The sequence below is a fragment of the Leptosomus discolor genome, chromosome 7 (genome assembly GCF_034619465.1).
Source record: "Leptosomus discolor isolate bLepDis1 chromosome 7, bLepDis1.hap2, whole genome shotgun sequence".
NCBI lineage: Eukaryota > Metazoa > Chordata > Aves > Leptosomiformes > Leptosomidae > Leptosomus > Leptosomus discolor.
The window spans coordinates 29,375,477-29,392,655 of record NC_141397.1 but is presented as its reverse complement, the minus strand read 5'-3'; the positions used below and the strand labels follow the sequence as shown (position 1 = coordinate 29,392,655).

General features: G+C 38.2%; 1 protein-coding gene across 2 annotated transcripts in view; it reads right to left on the bottom strand.

The window, feature by feature from the left end:
• POU6F2 (POU class 6 homeobox 2) overlaps positions 1-17,179 on the bottom strand; it is a 315,511-nt gene that overhangs the window by 170,581 nt on the left and 127,751 nt on the right. For both annotated transcript variants that reach the window (XM_086468248.1, XM_086468249.1), the window contains 2 exons: positions 13,072-13,163; positions 11,894-12,122 (listed from right to left, as the gene is read on the bottom strand). In XM_086468248.1, coding sequence (XP_086324374.1) covers positions 11,894-12,122; positions 13,072-13,163 — 321 coding nt within the window. The remainder of the gene's footprint in view (positions 1-11,893; positions 12,123-13,071; positions 13,164-17,179) is intronic.

Sequence of the window (17,179 nt, the reverse complement as noted above, 5' to 3'; positions counted from 1 at the left end):
GAAAGCACTTGAGTGTCCTTCCATTTACTAGATCCTCTGCTCTTTACATTGCTTTATGAAATTCTTCTCAGGAGCAGTTTCTATTCCACAGCCTACTAAAGAGAGGCTTCTGGATGAGGGAGCTAGCTTAGCTTAGAAGGGGCAGTAGAAGTATACACACATGCTCATAGGTACAAGCTGGGACATGAAAAAGAAAATATCTGAAGGTGTATTAGAAAGAAAAGCAAAGACTTCTCGTGAAAACCATGCAGTCTCCCAAGAGTCTTTTCAACCACCCATGTTTTCCATGTAATTCTGAGTGCTTCTTGATGTGGAGACTAACATTGGTACAGAAAACATGACACTTGGTAATGTGTCTGTGTTTCCACTGTGAATCACACACTAGCAAATACAGATCAGAACTTCAGATTTAGATGTCTACGTGCCCATTTCAATGCCTACCAATAGATTTATATACACACAACATTCAGGCATTCCAATTTCACCATTTTGTCTACAATTACTAAACAGAACATTATAGCTGCTGGTGGCTAAAATCAGAGCTGCCAAGTTAAATTTAACTCTGCAGGTGCTGATAGCAGAGAGTTATTTATTACGTAAGCCGTACAACCCTGCAACCTGGGCACTCAGTGCTCTAACAGAAGCCTCTACCTAAATAACATTGCTCTGAATCAACAGCAAGGAGGATTTGTTTTCATTGCCTGTACACCAGTCACCAGTTACTTCTTCCTGAAGCATTAATACAAATTTAAGGCTGTGTCAACATTAGCAAGTGATTTGCTGCAGTATGAAAGGATCTCTAGGTGGAGGCAATTGGTTCTGAGTCCCTTTCTCTCTCTCTACTTGAGGTTCAGGGTTTTTACTTTGGACTGTATTTACCCTGGTTTCTTGCACTAAATATATGGGTCTTGAAGCTGTCTGAAGGGATACTGTTGGTTTGTGCCTTTTTATCTCCACTTGGCTCTAGAATGCAGTTGGCATGCACCTGGAGTGGAGCTTCTAGTTTAGGTTCCTCCAAAAGAAATCTGGTCTGCGTATGTCAAACTGACATAAGGTAAATGGTGAAAATAGATTCATTTCAAGTCTGCTTTACTTCTCTAAACCAAAATACTTCAGTAGATGCAGCCTACTATAGAGTAAAATTTATTTTATGACAGTGACTTAGCTCCTGCCTTCCTACACCACTTCTACGAAAACTTTTCCCTTATTAACACCGGTAAGTTTAGGTTTTTCAGCCCTGGTTTCTAATCTCCACCATGCCATTTATGAAATGATCAGCTCAGGAGACAAAGAGAATGCAAGTGGAATGTGACTGTATATAAATTGCTCTGTATTGGAAATCTCTTCCCATTCTGTTATGTACTCTTCTCCAAGTAAGATAATTGTATTTGTATAGGTATAGGTATAGTTATAGATTAGACGTTACATTACAAAGCCACAAGGGTTCCTGATCTTGTTAACATGATGGTTGTCATAGTTTGTTTTGTTTTGCATGAGCAAGAGCTCATTACTGACAACCTTTGTCATTCACATCGACTTGTGTCTTCTTAATGGAGCATTTCTGAAATGAATGGCAGGATGTACACATTTCAATTCAAATTTGTACCTTGGAGTCTTGCTCCCACTGAATTCAATGGGGCTTCAGGACAAAGGAAGCTTTATGGCTTGTGTTTTTACAGGCACACCTTAGTCTCTTGTTCAGTGTGCTTTTAAGGAAAGCCAATAGCGATTTTCAAATCATTTTGCTTTCAGGCATTATTTCAGCTGGTCTGTTTGGCTACTTTCTGTACTAGGTTACTTGTACGCTTACACTCTCCTAAGGCTCAAAAGATTCTGTAGTTCTTTGAATTCCTTGCAGTGCAGTAGGATGCCATGATGCAAATATAGAAGCCTTACCCTGTCTCAGTTAGACAGAATGGGTATAGTTTGCTGTGCAGAAGAGGTGAACTAAAAACAAGTCTCACTGCTGGGGAGGGTAATAGCAGCAGTGCTTTTGCATCAGTCCCCTGCCAGGCAATCCATAGACTGACACTGATGGTTGCTCTGGAGGGAGTCACTTACCCTCCAAGCTAGAGGTAAGATGCCAGATAAGCAGTAGCCTGTAAAAAGGGATTAAAAGAAGAGAGAAAACCAGGGGGAAAGATTAAGATAATTTACCCTTGTATATTGTATCCATCATAAATCCCGTTGTCAGTATCTATTGTTCAAGTACCTGACAAACTTCTGTTTCTATCCCCTCCATAAAAGCCTCCATCATATGGAAAGTTGCATACCTTTCATGGTTTTATAATAAACTGGAAGTGAGTAACAGTGCGATATCAAAGGAAATAAAACTCCAGTTGCTATTGCTGCTGGGGTTGCCTTCTGAATGTGGCTTATACAATATTTCATCTGTGCTGACACCTTTCACTCTCAATTATTTGGCTGCTGTCAAAACAAATCAATCATATTATAGCACTATGTCTTCATGTTACCATTCCACTGCAAGTTAGCTGCATTAGCTTTGAAATATATGGAAGTATAAAATTTATCTCTATTATTTATTTAATACAACTTTTCCCCTTGTGAGTTATCTCACAAACATAGTAAACTCAAATTATCTGGTGTCCAACATAGAATATATATAAATGCCACTAAGAAATTTTAAAATAATGGCACTCATGGGAACATAAATGCATAAAGATACACTTGATAAGTCCTACACTTCCAACCAATGATATTCTTCTGACAAATGGAACAAATAGTATGTGTTTTTAATTTTGATTGCAACTGGCCAAGGTGCTCATATTATATAAATGTAATTTCATAAGACATAACTTTGAACTACCACTCCTGTTAAAGCAGAGTAAAACAAAGATTTAAAGAACTGATTTTGTAACCAGTAAAATGAACAGGGGAAAAAAAAAGCAGGGACTGAATATTTTTAAGCATGCTACAGTGCTGGGAGGGAAACACCATCTTCCTTTACAGTTCACAAACATTGATTTGGGAAAGGAAAAGATAAAATCTCAAACAGAGAATCTGAAAGTGATTGCTCTGTTCAGATTGCTAGACTTACAGTTTTCAGGGAACGTGTACAAGTTTTATTCTTGAAAGGTTTTATTCTTTTAAAAATAAACGAAATGAAAAAACTTTCAGTTTGCCAGTAAGTGAATTTCCTGAAAATGTACTACTATAATTTACTTGCTTTTTAGACAGGATTCATGTCCTGTTACAACAGCATCTTCTAAAATACAGAAGCTCAACATACTTGGAAAATTACAACAGGTTTATCACCTCCAGACATTTACCTCTTCTTCATTTATTACTGCTGATGTAATGGGAAATCAGCTACACAGTACAAAACACATTCAGGAATATTTGGGTTGTGAATAACTTTAAAAAAAACAAGCTGAAATATAAAGGATGTACAGGAACAGTGCTGGAGGAGGAAAGCGACAAGAGACTGAAATAGGATCTGAGAAATAGAAAGGGAAAGATATTCAAGGATCAGATTATGTAAACCTGAAGCATCAGCATTGACTTGAATCAAATTAATCACGGAAACGAGATGAGAAACTTGGTTTTACGCTGAAATTTATTTTTAACATTGCATAATTTATCATTAAAAAACACAACTAAATGAAAGAAGATATGTCAAACCTACAGCTGATTAAGTTTAAAAGCAATACCCATATTAAAATAAACAAGAAAAAACCCAAGGCAATAGTCTAAGAACCCATATTGTATTGGTGGAAAGTTCCAATCCTTCTATGGGCTGGGAAAGGTCACTGTAGGTCCCAAATAAGGAAAATTCACCTTATTATTTACAGCTACTGAAAAAGAGCCTAGCCTCTTTTAGGTCTATGAATCCGAACAAGACATAAGAATCTAGGACATTTAGCAAAGATCTAGCTGTGTCTGAGGAGCTCAAAGCGTCTACCAGTAGTGGTTTAAGCCACTTTGTAGGAAAGCATAGTGCTAACTATCCACACATTCATTTACAGGTGGGAAGAGAGCTGCAGAAAACACGCATGAATTGTCTGCCGTCACATGGGACAGAGCACAGAGCAGAACACAGGTCTCACGTCTGCGCTCCATGCTACATCTGTCAGAGCAATAGGCTTGTAAAGACGAAACATTCAAGGAATGAAAGCAACTTCAGGGTTCAGCAGCAAAATGAGACTAAGGCCTGAAAATCTCCATGTGTACAGATTTCTACCCAAAGGACATAAAATTGCATAGAGGTCTTTGGACGAGAAAACTGAAGGAAGTTTCACTTTCATCGTTTCTGATGTCACCAGACAGATCCTGTTCCCAGATCCTGTTCCCATTTCTAGAGTAATTTCAGTGGCAGACAGAAGTTTTTTCTCAAAAGAAGGGAGAAAAAAAAAAACCTCTGTAAAATGTTTCAAGATGCATAAACTTTAAGATTTTAATAAGTCATGATACCTTCAGAAGTTTCAAAGATGTCCATAAAATGAGGTGTATAGTATGGTACAGAACCACACAGACTTTAAAGAATTTCTTTTAAAAAATTGGCTCCCAGGCAGTTAACTTGTATGTTCCATGCATTCAAAATTCACACTATTAAAAATGCCCATAAACTCAGTTGGTCAATAAAGGCTTTGTTGTTTTTATGAGTCCCTAAATATATATGTGCTTGATTAGAATCTCACTGGTCTATCAGGAACAAAAGTTTGTATCCAGGGAGTTTTTAAAACATGAATCACAGGGATTTTATTAATACAAACACCATGGAAAAACAAAGGAAATTAAACCACAAAGACTATAAATGTCTGACTTAAATCCACTAAGGAAAAGAAATTAAGAGTGAAGGCTGCAAATCCATCCTGGTAATCCTTCCACAACTCACTCTGTTGCAGTAAAGAGTCTTGGCTCAGCATGAGAGTCATATATGCATATACCATATAGATGTACTTATCTGTTTGCGTGTGATCTATCAGTGCATATAGCATGTATGTTACAATGCAGAGGTGAGGAATAGAGTGATAAACACTAGCTAGGATTTTCACCTGCATTTGAAATTTCTTGGCTTTTGTAAGATTACAGTAAGTTAAGTGCTTAACATTATTGGAATGAGTTTTCTCTACATTAATTTAAATTGTCATGGTCTAAATTCAAGAAGAAGATTAAAGGCTCCTGGAAACAGGTGCAAAGATATACTTTAAAAGCAGCATTAAAATGCATCCATGTTCTGGTTGACAGAAATTTCATTTATAATCCTGCATGCAGAATATTCCTGCCAGGAGCTGTATCAGTCTGAGTCCGGGCTGAATAAAGGGTACATTCCCAGAAATGCCCAGGTCTTGCATACCAGTCACACCACAACTCCTATCCTAGTGGTCGTGTCTGCTAAAGGGTAGTTAACCGATAGGTTTTTGGTGGAAACTTTGGGGCCGTACAGACTACTTCTGTCTTTCCTATCTGCTTCTTGGCATACAAGTCTGGAAACTTAGACTCTGCCAAAACTTGAAACACAAAGTTTAAATAGGTGTGAATGCTTTGATTTCAGAATTGATTTGATCTACAACACATCATTACTCCTCATTGATGTTGTTCCATAACCATCAGTAGCAAAAAAAAAAAAAAAAGCATGCCTGAAATCTGTTTTGGGTGGAAGTCAACAACAGAGCGCACAAGCATTATGACTCCTGCATTTTAATGCCTCTGACAGTAGGCCTTGAACTTATGGGGCAGAAAATCCAAACAACAAATAGCTAACACACTGGGAGTGATCAATAAACAACCAGTAACTATTAAAGCCCTGAACCTTTCACATTCCCTCTGTGAAGGCAGCAATTTGCCACTGAGCAAGATGAGCAATTAACATGGGGCCTCAGCATTCCCAGAGGAGAAGCAGCCTTGCATGGTGAGGAAACAAACAAACAAACAAACAACAGCCCAGTAAGGTTCTTCCTGTACTACCTTCAGAAAAGCAGGTTTTGCCCTTTTTCCCAAAAGCAAATGTTAGACCTCCCAAACAGTACGTTTCCTGGGAGATCAGATGGAGACACAAATCCTTCTACCAGTCCCATCTTTAGGGATCTTTGCCTATTACTTCAGTTCCCTTACAACACTGTTTGGATAGGATACAGCTGTTAGCCTGAGGAAACCTGCTGTAGAGTCTGTTAATCCGTCCATGCTCTGTGCGTGGCACAGCATGCTTAAGGATGCACAAATTTCTCCTATTTTTTTCCATGTACGAAGGTAGGGGGGGTCTTAGGGGGCGGCTAACGCCTTCTTTGTGTAAGTGAGACCTTCACAGTGACTGCATTACATGCAGCATTTATACAGTGATAGGAGAGGTATATTTGGTTTGAGGGCTTCACAGAAACTGCTAGCGAGTGCAGCTCCTTTTCTTGCTTGTTGTCATTCTTGTTCTGGTTATGTTAGTACACTGCAGAAATACCTGGGAATAAACTATTCCTCTAAGTGAAACATCATTTTGATTATTACTGACATTGGTGCTCATTAAAATACATAAGTGAAACACTGCCTTTCTGTAGACTCTGAAAGCTATTTCATGTTACTTGAAGGGGAATACAAATGAATAGGGACTGCATCACTTTAGTTAAAAGGGGAAAATATTCTAAAAAACTGGAATTTGGACTCTAGATCAGTAAGCAACCGAGGTTTGTAGTTTACTTCTCTTCTGTCCCTTTTTTGTTTTTCATCTCTCTCTGATTTCTGATTTTTAAGGTGTGTGTACGTAGAGGAATGGAGACAGAATATGTTTACTTTATCTGTTGAACAATTAATGATACAAGACTATGTTCAGATGAAACAAGATCTAATAAATGTAAACAATACTTTTTTTCTTTTTGTTACCATTGTCTTTACCTAGCATTCATATTGATTGATCTCCATGTAAAAAAACCTATATAATTTTTTTTGCCATCATCTACGTCTATTGTTACCCATATGAGTGCATTTTACTGGCTGTCTCCTAGATCTCAAAATGTTTAATACATTTTCCTTTCCATTGTATTGCAGCTAAAATATGACCTGCCACTGTTTAAATAATGTAATTTAATGATTCCACATTTTCAGCGTTGCAAGGGTTCCTTTCAGCACTCAAGCCTTACGCTAATGATTTGGGGGGATAGTTTGTTCTTATTTCTTTCAGAACTCAAGTCCGAGAAACTCAGACTTGGAAATAAATTATTGACATCCCCTTTAGGAACAGTAAAATGTGTAGTGGAAATAAACCACATAAGGTTTCAGTGCCATGAGACTAGAATCTCCAACGTGTTGATTTCTGTCAAGGTTCAAGTGTCATTCAAGCTCCAATTCAGTGGAGATATCTAAAACACTGTTGTGCCATTGCTATGTGATGTTATATATTCGGGCCAACACTTTGCAGAGAGACTCCCAAATTGTTATTCATGGTGTGTGAGTGGCCAGCAGTGAGCTGGTAGGAAACACCGTTTCTTCTCATTTCAAACATGTACACTATACTAAAAGGATAGCTAAAATACATGAACTTTTTAGCTAAAACTGCTTCACTGTCATGGAAAAGTGAACGAAACAAGAGGACAGCCTTTAGTGACTCCTCAGCACTGGAATACCATCCCATTTGTTAGTGATTTCAACATGAAATAATGGGGTTAAATATTATACTAAGAAAACAAGACAGAAAAAACTCAGCCCCCCCAAAAGGTATCTTTCTGTTCAGACATACATAAATATTACATTGAGACATAAAAATCAGATGAACTTAAGGAGAGAACGTCTTTCTGTGAACATCAGCTCCCAGGCATTACTGAATGCGCTGAGATTAAGCAACTACTAGTTCCTTGGAGAGACTCCTGAGAAGGGTAACTAAAATTTAAAAAAAGGCCCCTCAAAACCTTAAGAAATCTGACCTGGCCAAGGAAATGCAGAAACTGAAACTGTTCAGCCCTGAGAAACATTTTCCAAAGATGGAAGGTTGAAGATTGATGAACACCAGTTTGGACAGTAAGGAAAGCTGGCAGATTGTTTTCTGCATTAAGTCAATAAGGACAGGCCAAGAAACAGTGCACAAAAAGCAATAGACAGGCAACACATTGTCTCGTAGGGTGTCTGCCTCATTTTTTCACTTCTCACAACCTCACCATTGCTAGTGTGACATCTCCAAAATTTTTGCTGGTTAGGAAAGCAGGCCTGTGTTCCAGCTGTAATTCTAAGACATGGTGAGGGGAAAACAGGTGTGTAAATTTCTTGGGACAAGAGCTCTTAGATTGTTTTTAAACTTATATTTTCAGAGCTTTTAGTGGATTGCAGTAAAAGGTTATAGTTGTTGATTTTATTGTTTTCTTCAAAGAACTGTTGGTGGAAAGGCAAAGTTCTGTAGGTGAATCTGTGTTGTGTTCAGGGATGCCTGTTTACTCTAAAGCAGATGGCTCTATCCTGACACCAGCCCTCTGGCATCTCAGTGGATCGCATTCTTTGCATATTCTTTGTGCATACGAAATTTGCTTAATAGGAGCCAGTGAAAACACATTTTTGAGAATTTCACAGCAAGAATTTACACATTCACCTTCTTTCCTTCTGTTCACGCACATTTGACTTATTTGCTCAGGGAACAGATATGGTACAGCAGTGTGTATGGCAAGTGACATAGTGTAATGAACAGAAAATAATCATGTATAGATCAAGAGAAGCAGTTTTGAAAGAAGCTTAGCCTAAACCTCTTTTCACTTGCAGCAACAAAATTCCTGTTGACTTGGTGGTGGATCAGGACCATGTAACAACCGAACAATTTAACACAAATACATTTGGAAAAAATTCCCTGTGTTTATAAGTAACTGACAACTGAAGAATAGGTAATTTCACTTAAGTTCTACTGTGTGAGTAATTTCCATATCATTAACAACTCCTTTTTACCAATGTCTTGAATTTTTAAAGAAACTCTTGTTTTCTCATTTTAAATACTTAACATAGCTACTCTATGATTCCTATCACTGAATGGTCTTTCCTCTTTCCACAAGCAAGGGTTTTCATTGTTTTATCCAGTCACCCTGAGGTCTCATACTTATCACCCCGAACCAGACCTGAAAGTTCCCCAAAAGAAAATCAGTTGATCGTATATGTGGATCACACAAAATGCAGTGGGATTACTCCCTTGACCAATGTTTAGTATGAATTCAAGTATTGTGTTAGATCAGAACTTTTCTGAATTCATACATTCTTCCAAAGTCCTCAGGGTGTCTTTTGAGTTACCTAGCTGGGGTAGTTTGTGATCAAGAGGTTTAGAAGTTTACTGAGGAGAGAATAAAAAGAAGATGGGAGAAGACCTAGCTCATGTGAGCTGTGGACATCTATGCTTGACTCCACTGGAAATTCAGGGACAGCAGACGTGACAACCACAGGAGTAATAAGACAGGCTAGAGAACAGCATGAAAACAGGTCCCCCCAGTCATCTAGGTTGACTGTGCCACAGTGAGGTTTCAGAGAGATGGAAGTTGATGAATATGGTTCGGTTTTTCCCAAAGGGCAGGAATTACCAAAACAGCGTTGAAGTGTGGGCTTCTATGAGTCTACCTATGAAAGTGCTGGTCACAAAACAGAACACACGTGCTTTGGTTAGCTTTCAAATAACGACAAACAACAGGGACCAGAAGTCGATTAGGTTCGATGGAACTGACAACACCACAGAGCTAAAGACGTTCTCTAGAAACACAGCACTCTCACCTGACTCCTACCTTCATTCACGCATGCATCATGCAGTCAGCTATATAAGAAGCAATGGAAGCTTACAACTGTGATTCAGGGCTCTTAAGAGCTATCTTGACCAAGTTATTTTGTTTCCTTGCATATCAGGTTCACTTCCAAATAATGAATGCAGTGGCACTTGCTTAGAGGACCAGGAGGGAAGAGTAGAGAAGAAAACAAACAGCAACGCAACTAAGTGGGTTCTGTTCCTTTCAGCTATTTTTATGGAAGATGTGATTGCATTCATAGACAGTGAACTGCACCTGATGATCCAGCAAGTCCCTATTGATGCCATGTTTCTATCTACCAGTAAAGATTATAGAGGAAACACTTTCATCTGGTAAGGTCATTGCTTGCAAAATTTATTTGGCAGCAAAGTTACACCTTTTAGCTAGCAATTAGACACCCGTGGATGGCTAAACTGAAGAGCAAAGGTTGCCTGGTTTAATCCCTATCCTCCAGCTTTGCAACACTGGGTGAATAAATGACGTGAAACTGCACAAACTTATGTTTATTTATAATACTACATACCCAGCAACTGTAACCTGGAGCACTCCAGAGCAGTAGGATACATTTTTATAATGCCTGTTTCTTCATTAAGATTTCATCATCCACCTACGCTAAAAAGCCACTTCCCCTTTATTTTGTTGTATCTGCTTTTACCCGCTCCTGTTCCCACATTATTTTTTTAATCTCCAGTTCCCTACTTTACATGCACTCTCAAATTTTAAACAAGCAAAATTTGTGCATTAGTGTGTCCTTTTCATCTATGATTTATGAATGACAGGTTCTTTGGTGCAGCTTAATGGTATGAGAGAGACATTATTTTAAACATTAAAGTGAAAACCATTTACAACTATGATAAGAGAGGTCTATTGACATTAAACTTTAAAACATGCACAAGGTAAAGGCAAGTAGCTGCTCCAACAGGTAAGAGTACTCTGCATACGGTTTGTAAGGGAGTTTGTACAACAGATGAGCTGTCTCTTCCTTTTCTCTGTTTCACAACCTGTAGGATTTGGCACTTCAAAAAATTTGTCTGGTTATCAGAATCCACCAGAGTTTAGTAACTAAAAAGTACTTGGGGTACAGTGCAGAGCAGAGCATTAATTTTAAAAAATGACCATTCTGTTCAAGGAAAACTTTTCCTACCATTTACATCAGCAAGAAATAAAAATAAATAAACTGAAAGAGTCAAAGCTTTATTTTTATACTTCCTGCTCACACCTTTAACACTTTCACAGTGGACAATCACTTCCTTACCATCCTCTTCCATTGAAGCTGTATAATTCTATTTTAAGATATTGGCTAACACTTATCTTGCTACACTTGGTTCAGTTCTGTTCAGCAGCAACTGCTTTCTGAGAAGCAATCAACATAATTAGGAGTAGTAAACAAATACATCTGTATTTTGTATCTTAGGTATTTGGATTGAGTACTGGTTCTAACAGTGTTAGACACACGGACTGAACAGCAGAGAGTATTAGGGAGGAACAGGGATCTTACAGAACTGCTTTTCAGTCTGATTTTAGACAACAGGGAGAATACAGCAGATATCTTAGGGTAGAACTGTTGCAGACATGGTACAGCTCAGGCAAAGGGAGGGTACATATAGAGATTAACTTTTTGTTTGTGGCTTTGGAGTCATGTAACTCCCTCAACAGCTTGGATGAGGATGGCAGAACCTTATTGATAAAGCAAACCTCCCAGAGCAAGAACAAGAACACATACTTGGGGCACTGATGGCAGCCGAGAAAACTGATTTTATAATAAAAGTTTTCTTTAAAAGTGATTTTCATGTGACACTGTGTTTTTATCTGCCCCTATTCATTCAGCTACCCTAATCAGTAGTGATGAAACAGAATACTGGTCTTCATGCTGCCATTTGAAATTTTAAAGTGAACTGTGAGTAGGGAACATCGACATCTGGTGACAGAAAAGCCTAATGAATCACACAAGCATTTTACCTTACTGACCCATAGAATCTATGACCCAACCTCCATTTTGTTTTTATAAAAATGCAAATATCCTTAAGTATCTCTCAAGTAATCAAAAACAATCCAAGTATTAATTTTCAATATGCATCAAGAGCAACATTTCATTGGAAAAAGAGATCACTCAGTTTAAAAGAGAGAGACAAAAGTGAAACAATCAGGTGAAAGAACCTGTTAGAAAAATTATAAACACGACTTACCTTGTAGATTTTGCAATGGCAAAGTCATGATGCCTCCTGCTGCAGCTGCTGCTACCAGCCCTTGGATGTTGGTGAGATTTGCTGTAGGTAGAGTTAGGACGAGTCCTTGTTGGCCCCCCAGCTGCCCAGCCATGTTGAAAGGAATAAGGATCGGCTGATTCAGGGCTGGAGTGCCTCCTGGCATCACCCCTGCTACTGCTGAGGCTAACTGTTGGGCTGTTAGTAATGGCTGTAACAAAACACAGACAGGAAGCTTATTCTACTGTGCATAGCTTGGTATTACACACTTACAACTCTTCTGGCTTGGGATCCTTTCGTGTTCCATTATAGACATACACTGCTTCCAATATCTTAAAGCATATTTCTTCACCACCATGGAAAGTTTTGACAAAGTTGACAGGCTGAAGCTGTAACCCTTATAGTCATGTAGCATGGTAGCAATCCCAGTTGAATCTAGACTGGAAAATTCACTACACAGGCACCTAAGATAATTTATGAACACAAGAAGTCTAACTCAAGTAAGCCTAAAAGGTATCTAAATGCCAACATTTCCCAAATTTTGCAGTTGTACTGATTTGTAGAAGTGGAAAACACTACAGTAACAACTACCAGAAGCTTTATGGACCAAGACCATCCTGGGAAGTGCATGAAGATTGAATATCTTCTTGAGAGTATTGCTGAACTTGGATAAAATTGTGAAGTGGTCTGGGAAATCTTTTAAATTGTTATACAGTGCCATACCATCGTGCCTACATTTTGATCTGAAAAAAATATATGCCTGGCATAAAAGATAATGAAATGCCTTTACTAATGCAGGAGCTATGTGTGACAGGCAGAACTGTCAGAGCCAATAAGGTTGCATTAAAATTGCACAAGGTTTTTAATGTTAAATTATGACATGTATTTAAAAAATAACCTATATAAGAAATTCAAATAATTTAACCACATAAATATGCAAAACTGCTTAAGTTTTATTTTAGAAAAACATACAAAAAGGTAATCATTCCAAACAAACGACTTAAAACATACACAATATGTACATGCTCCCTTCTTGTGACACTAAATGCAGCCGAACAGAATCACATTTTCTACATTACACAGATCAAAGATGATCAATCTCAGTTATTTACTTTTAATTGGATTGCACGTCTCAATTAGTCAAAAGGAAAGATACTGACCTGAGGCCCAACAGGGAATGCAGGATGGGACTGACTGTGTTGGTGCTGGTCTGCAGGGCTTGTGTCAGGCAGCACTGTGTTTCCTCTGGCCTCTGAAATCCAAAGAGCAAATTGACTTTAATATCAAGCCTAGGGACAGTCACATTACCTTCCACTCTGATGTCACATAACATCAAGCTGAAAATGATATGTTAAAGTGCTTTATCAATAACTCAAGCACTCAAATCACTTATCAGCTGCATAAATTATGCTAACATTCATTCAGACCAGCCAACTCATTCAACGAGCTACAAAATCTGACAGCAGCAAAACTGAAGCTATCATCAACCCAGCTAATGTGGGTTGCATTATACATCAATTTACATACAGTACATGAGCACTCTGTGAGTGTGGGAACTGCATTTTTTACGCTTAGGTGAGCATCAGCCATTCTAATTTCTGAAAGCAAAAATTATCTGAAAAACAATCAAGTCACATCTACATTGTATCTTAATATTTTCTTTTGTCAGTTACTGAGGCAGCAGAGGCTGTACTATGTGCAATAAAAAGGCACTCTGAAAACTGAAAACAGGTATGCTTCCAAATGACAGCTTGTTTTCTAGATTACATGTGGGGCGAGCAAAATTCTGTGAAACCAAGGATTTCCAGCATTTATTGAAATCATCAATATCCGACAATCAAACTATATGCTGGACACTAATGGCTTGCTAAGCACAGAACACAGTCCAGCCCCACTGGGTTTCACTGAAGTCTGCAATACAGATTTGAAAAGGAAAAAGAGAAAGAAAAACTTCCTAATCAGTTGTATGAAAGTACTAAGATGTTTTCAAAACTACGTCCCAATCCTCCATTTCCTCTGGGTTAAGGGCCCTCATTGATTCACAAAGTTTTTCAGCGCTGATGGCATGATCAGGCCCACATTTATCTTTGAAGCTGAAAGAATGACAGCAAGCATCAAAAGTAGCTGCGAGATTACTGTGGTTTCTTAAAAAGAAAACCCTGGCAACGGCGTTAGGTTTCCTGGTTGGTACGATAGCTCCTGTTCTGTTAGTTTTTTCTGATGAGAGGTTGAAATTCCATTCTAAGTAAACCTGAACAAGATGCTCTTTTCCAATGTTCGTCCTATGAATAGTAAGTGCAAGATAATTCAGAACCAGTTTTTTGGCACACCTTAGCACAGTAAAGAAAAAGGATACAATTCCGTCATACTTATAAATTTTAAAGAGGGTATTATCAGCTCATTTAAAACAAATTCTTCTATATATTCTCCAAGGGGACAGACTTATAAATAATGGAAATGTGAAAAAAAAACTTCAGCACATTAAGGTACAAATAAAATTGACTGCTACATATTATTCAATTGACTTCTATCTCTACAGCAAGGTGTCAATCATAACAGCATTTTAGAATAGGATTAAACAAAAAGTGTGCAGAGTTATTATGCAGAAATTTGAAAATCTGATTAATTTGTAATATTTCTGTGTGGTCTCAAAAAGTCAGAAATGGACATTGCTTTGGGAATACTTACAAACAGACTATCGAAATATCTCATTTGCAACTAATAAAAACGTACAGACTTGCTGATGTTTTATAAAGTGAATTCTATAAAAATGTTTGGCATTTTGATGACTGCTGTCATTTAATAATGAGAATAAGATGACTTACTATAATCAGTGAGGCCTCCAACAAATGCCTAATAACACGCAAAAAGAGACCTAGTCACTAAATTTTTTATGTGATATTTACTCATCCATGTTACTTGAAAAGAAAGAAATGTAACTAGATATGCAAGATTCAGTGAAAACTGTTTCTTTCAAATGCATTACAATCCTACAGCTGCTGCCATCCCTAAGACCAAAGATCACTTTTCTTCAGTGTGGGTTCCTCCTATACAAAACAAAGTACTGTGTTACTAAACACAATTTTGCCTTTGGTAATGCTCACATATTGTTGTGGGTTTTTTTTAATCTTCTCATCACAGCTGTATGTATAAAGGGATATTAGATCAAAGGCTCAATACCAATGAATATATCACTCCCCATCAAGATCAAATCTTATAAGTCAATTCTGTTTATGTAATTTTAAGGGCTGAGAATTTTGTCTTTGTGTGTGATTTAATTAATATTAAAACAAGTTCTGATAATCTAACACATCATTAAACTGTCCTATGAAAGCTTTGGGAGAAGAACAAAACTGAAGTTATATATTCACTAGAATTAGATTTTATTGCAAGTACTATAGCTTGAGCTCTCAGAAAATAAGAAGTTCTGAAGAAATAGTCCCGTGCTTTAGTATTTTTTCTCCATGGTGCAGCTATCTTAAGAACAACTGTTTTCTTTTATCTGCATGCTAAGGCTTTCACAGTATTTCATTTCACAAGCTGTAGGTAGTACAAGTGGGTTATACAGGATCATAAAGTCAAAATTAATTACACTCCTTTCCTTTTGCATGGCACTAATTGGAATCACTTACGATTACACTCTTTTCATACAGTCACTCATTGCAGATGATGTATGTTTTTATTTCAGTGCTTGAATGCTCTGCCTGCTGCTTCTAGCTCACTTTCCCGATGATGCAGACATCTCAGCAATACAGCACGCACTTTCACGTGCATGAACGTGGTCTTACATGGCACCCTACGTAAAATTATGCATGCCGTATTCTCAGACTGAAATTCTCATGTCTCCTCTCATGCCCCTTTCTAATCTACCTGCTATAACAGCCACTCAAGAGTCAAGATTTTTTTTCAAAACGTGCAGGAACATCTGCCTGCTGGGCTGGCAGTAAATACAGCGAAGCGAGGATTTCAGGGTTAAGTTCTGTGTTGCATCACACACAGTGACAGCATTTGTTCCTTACTGTATGCTATCTTCAGCGAGACGCACAGGTCAAAGCTCCCAGGAAGGCGAAGCAGAGCAGAACACACTGGTAGAAGGCTACTTTTCCTTTTCTGCTTTATAATGTTGACCGAGTAGATTCCTCCGGTGTCAGAGGATCTGACTTGGGAGAGCTCTGCATGACAGATACTATTTCTGATTCACAGGCTCGCTGCTACTAATGTGGAAAAGTACCTTCATTAAGACCATTGCCCTAAACTGGCAGCGCACAACTCCCTGCACTGTTTTTCCCCTCTGTTTTGACACCTTTACTTGGGAGTTCATTAGTTCCAGATGCTGGAATGTCCTTTGTAAGTAAATTATTCCCCTGTCCAAATTCCAGTCCTTACTGACAAAAACAGCCTGTCAAAATCTAGCCAAGCTTTTCCGCTTGTCCAGATCCAGGCTACGACCTCCCGTTAGGCTATCCTCCAACACTGCTCAGCTTTCTACCAGTGAGGGGTATGGCAGCAAGGAACCAGGACTCATAGCAGTCCCTATGGAGGTGGGGAGCTACCAGCAGCAGCTTCTCTGTTCTCAACCACGTTTTGGAGAGATTGTACTCTCATTACGCCTCTGTCTGCTGATGCACAAGGGGCAGAGAGAAGGCAGTAACAGGGCACCTACTCTGGAAAGAGAAGTAATTCTCCTTAACACTGTTTGCGTAGGCAGGGCTCATAACCGAGTGCTGCCATCGCAGCCCAAGTCAATGAGTTTGCTCGGTAGTACTGTATGAACAGACAGGAGTGCTACTGCCATGGTACAGCCATGACTGTAGACAAGGCTTTAATATTTAATAAGCAGTATTCATCATATGTGATTCATCATAAATTAATTATAAATTATATAATACATACACTCACCTCTTATCCCACCAAGGGTCTGGAAGGGCATGATACAATAAAAAACTGAAGTGCACTGTAAACACTGTAAAATAACCCTTTTAAAATAAAATATTATTTAAAATAAAGCTAAGTAAAACAAAAGCAACCTTCTTCTCCCTTTATCAAAAAGAAAAAAAAATATATCCCCCAAACTAAGTGAAAAACCTTGTTGAATAATACCTGGTTTAAAAAAGAGAAAAACACAAGAGAAACATCATAAGGAAAAAAAGTTCCACGTTCCGAGGCCTCCAAGCCTCATACAAAATTACAACTGTAAATGCAGTGGTTACAAACAGGCTTTCTACAGTTTCCTTCCTTTTTGTTTCTTACACATCTTCAGAAGCACCA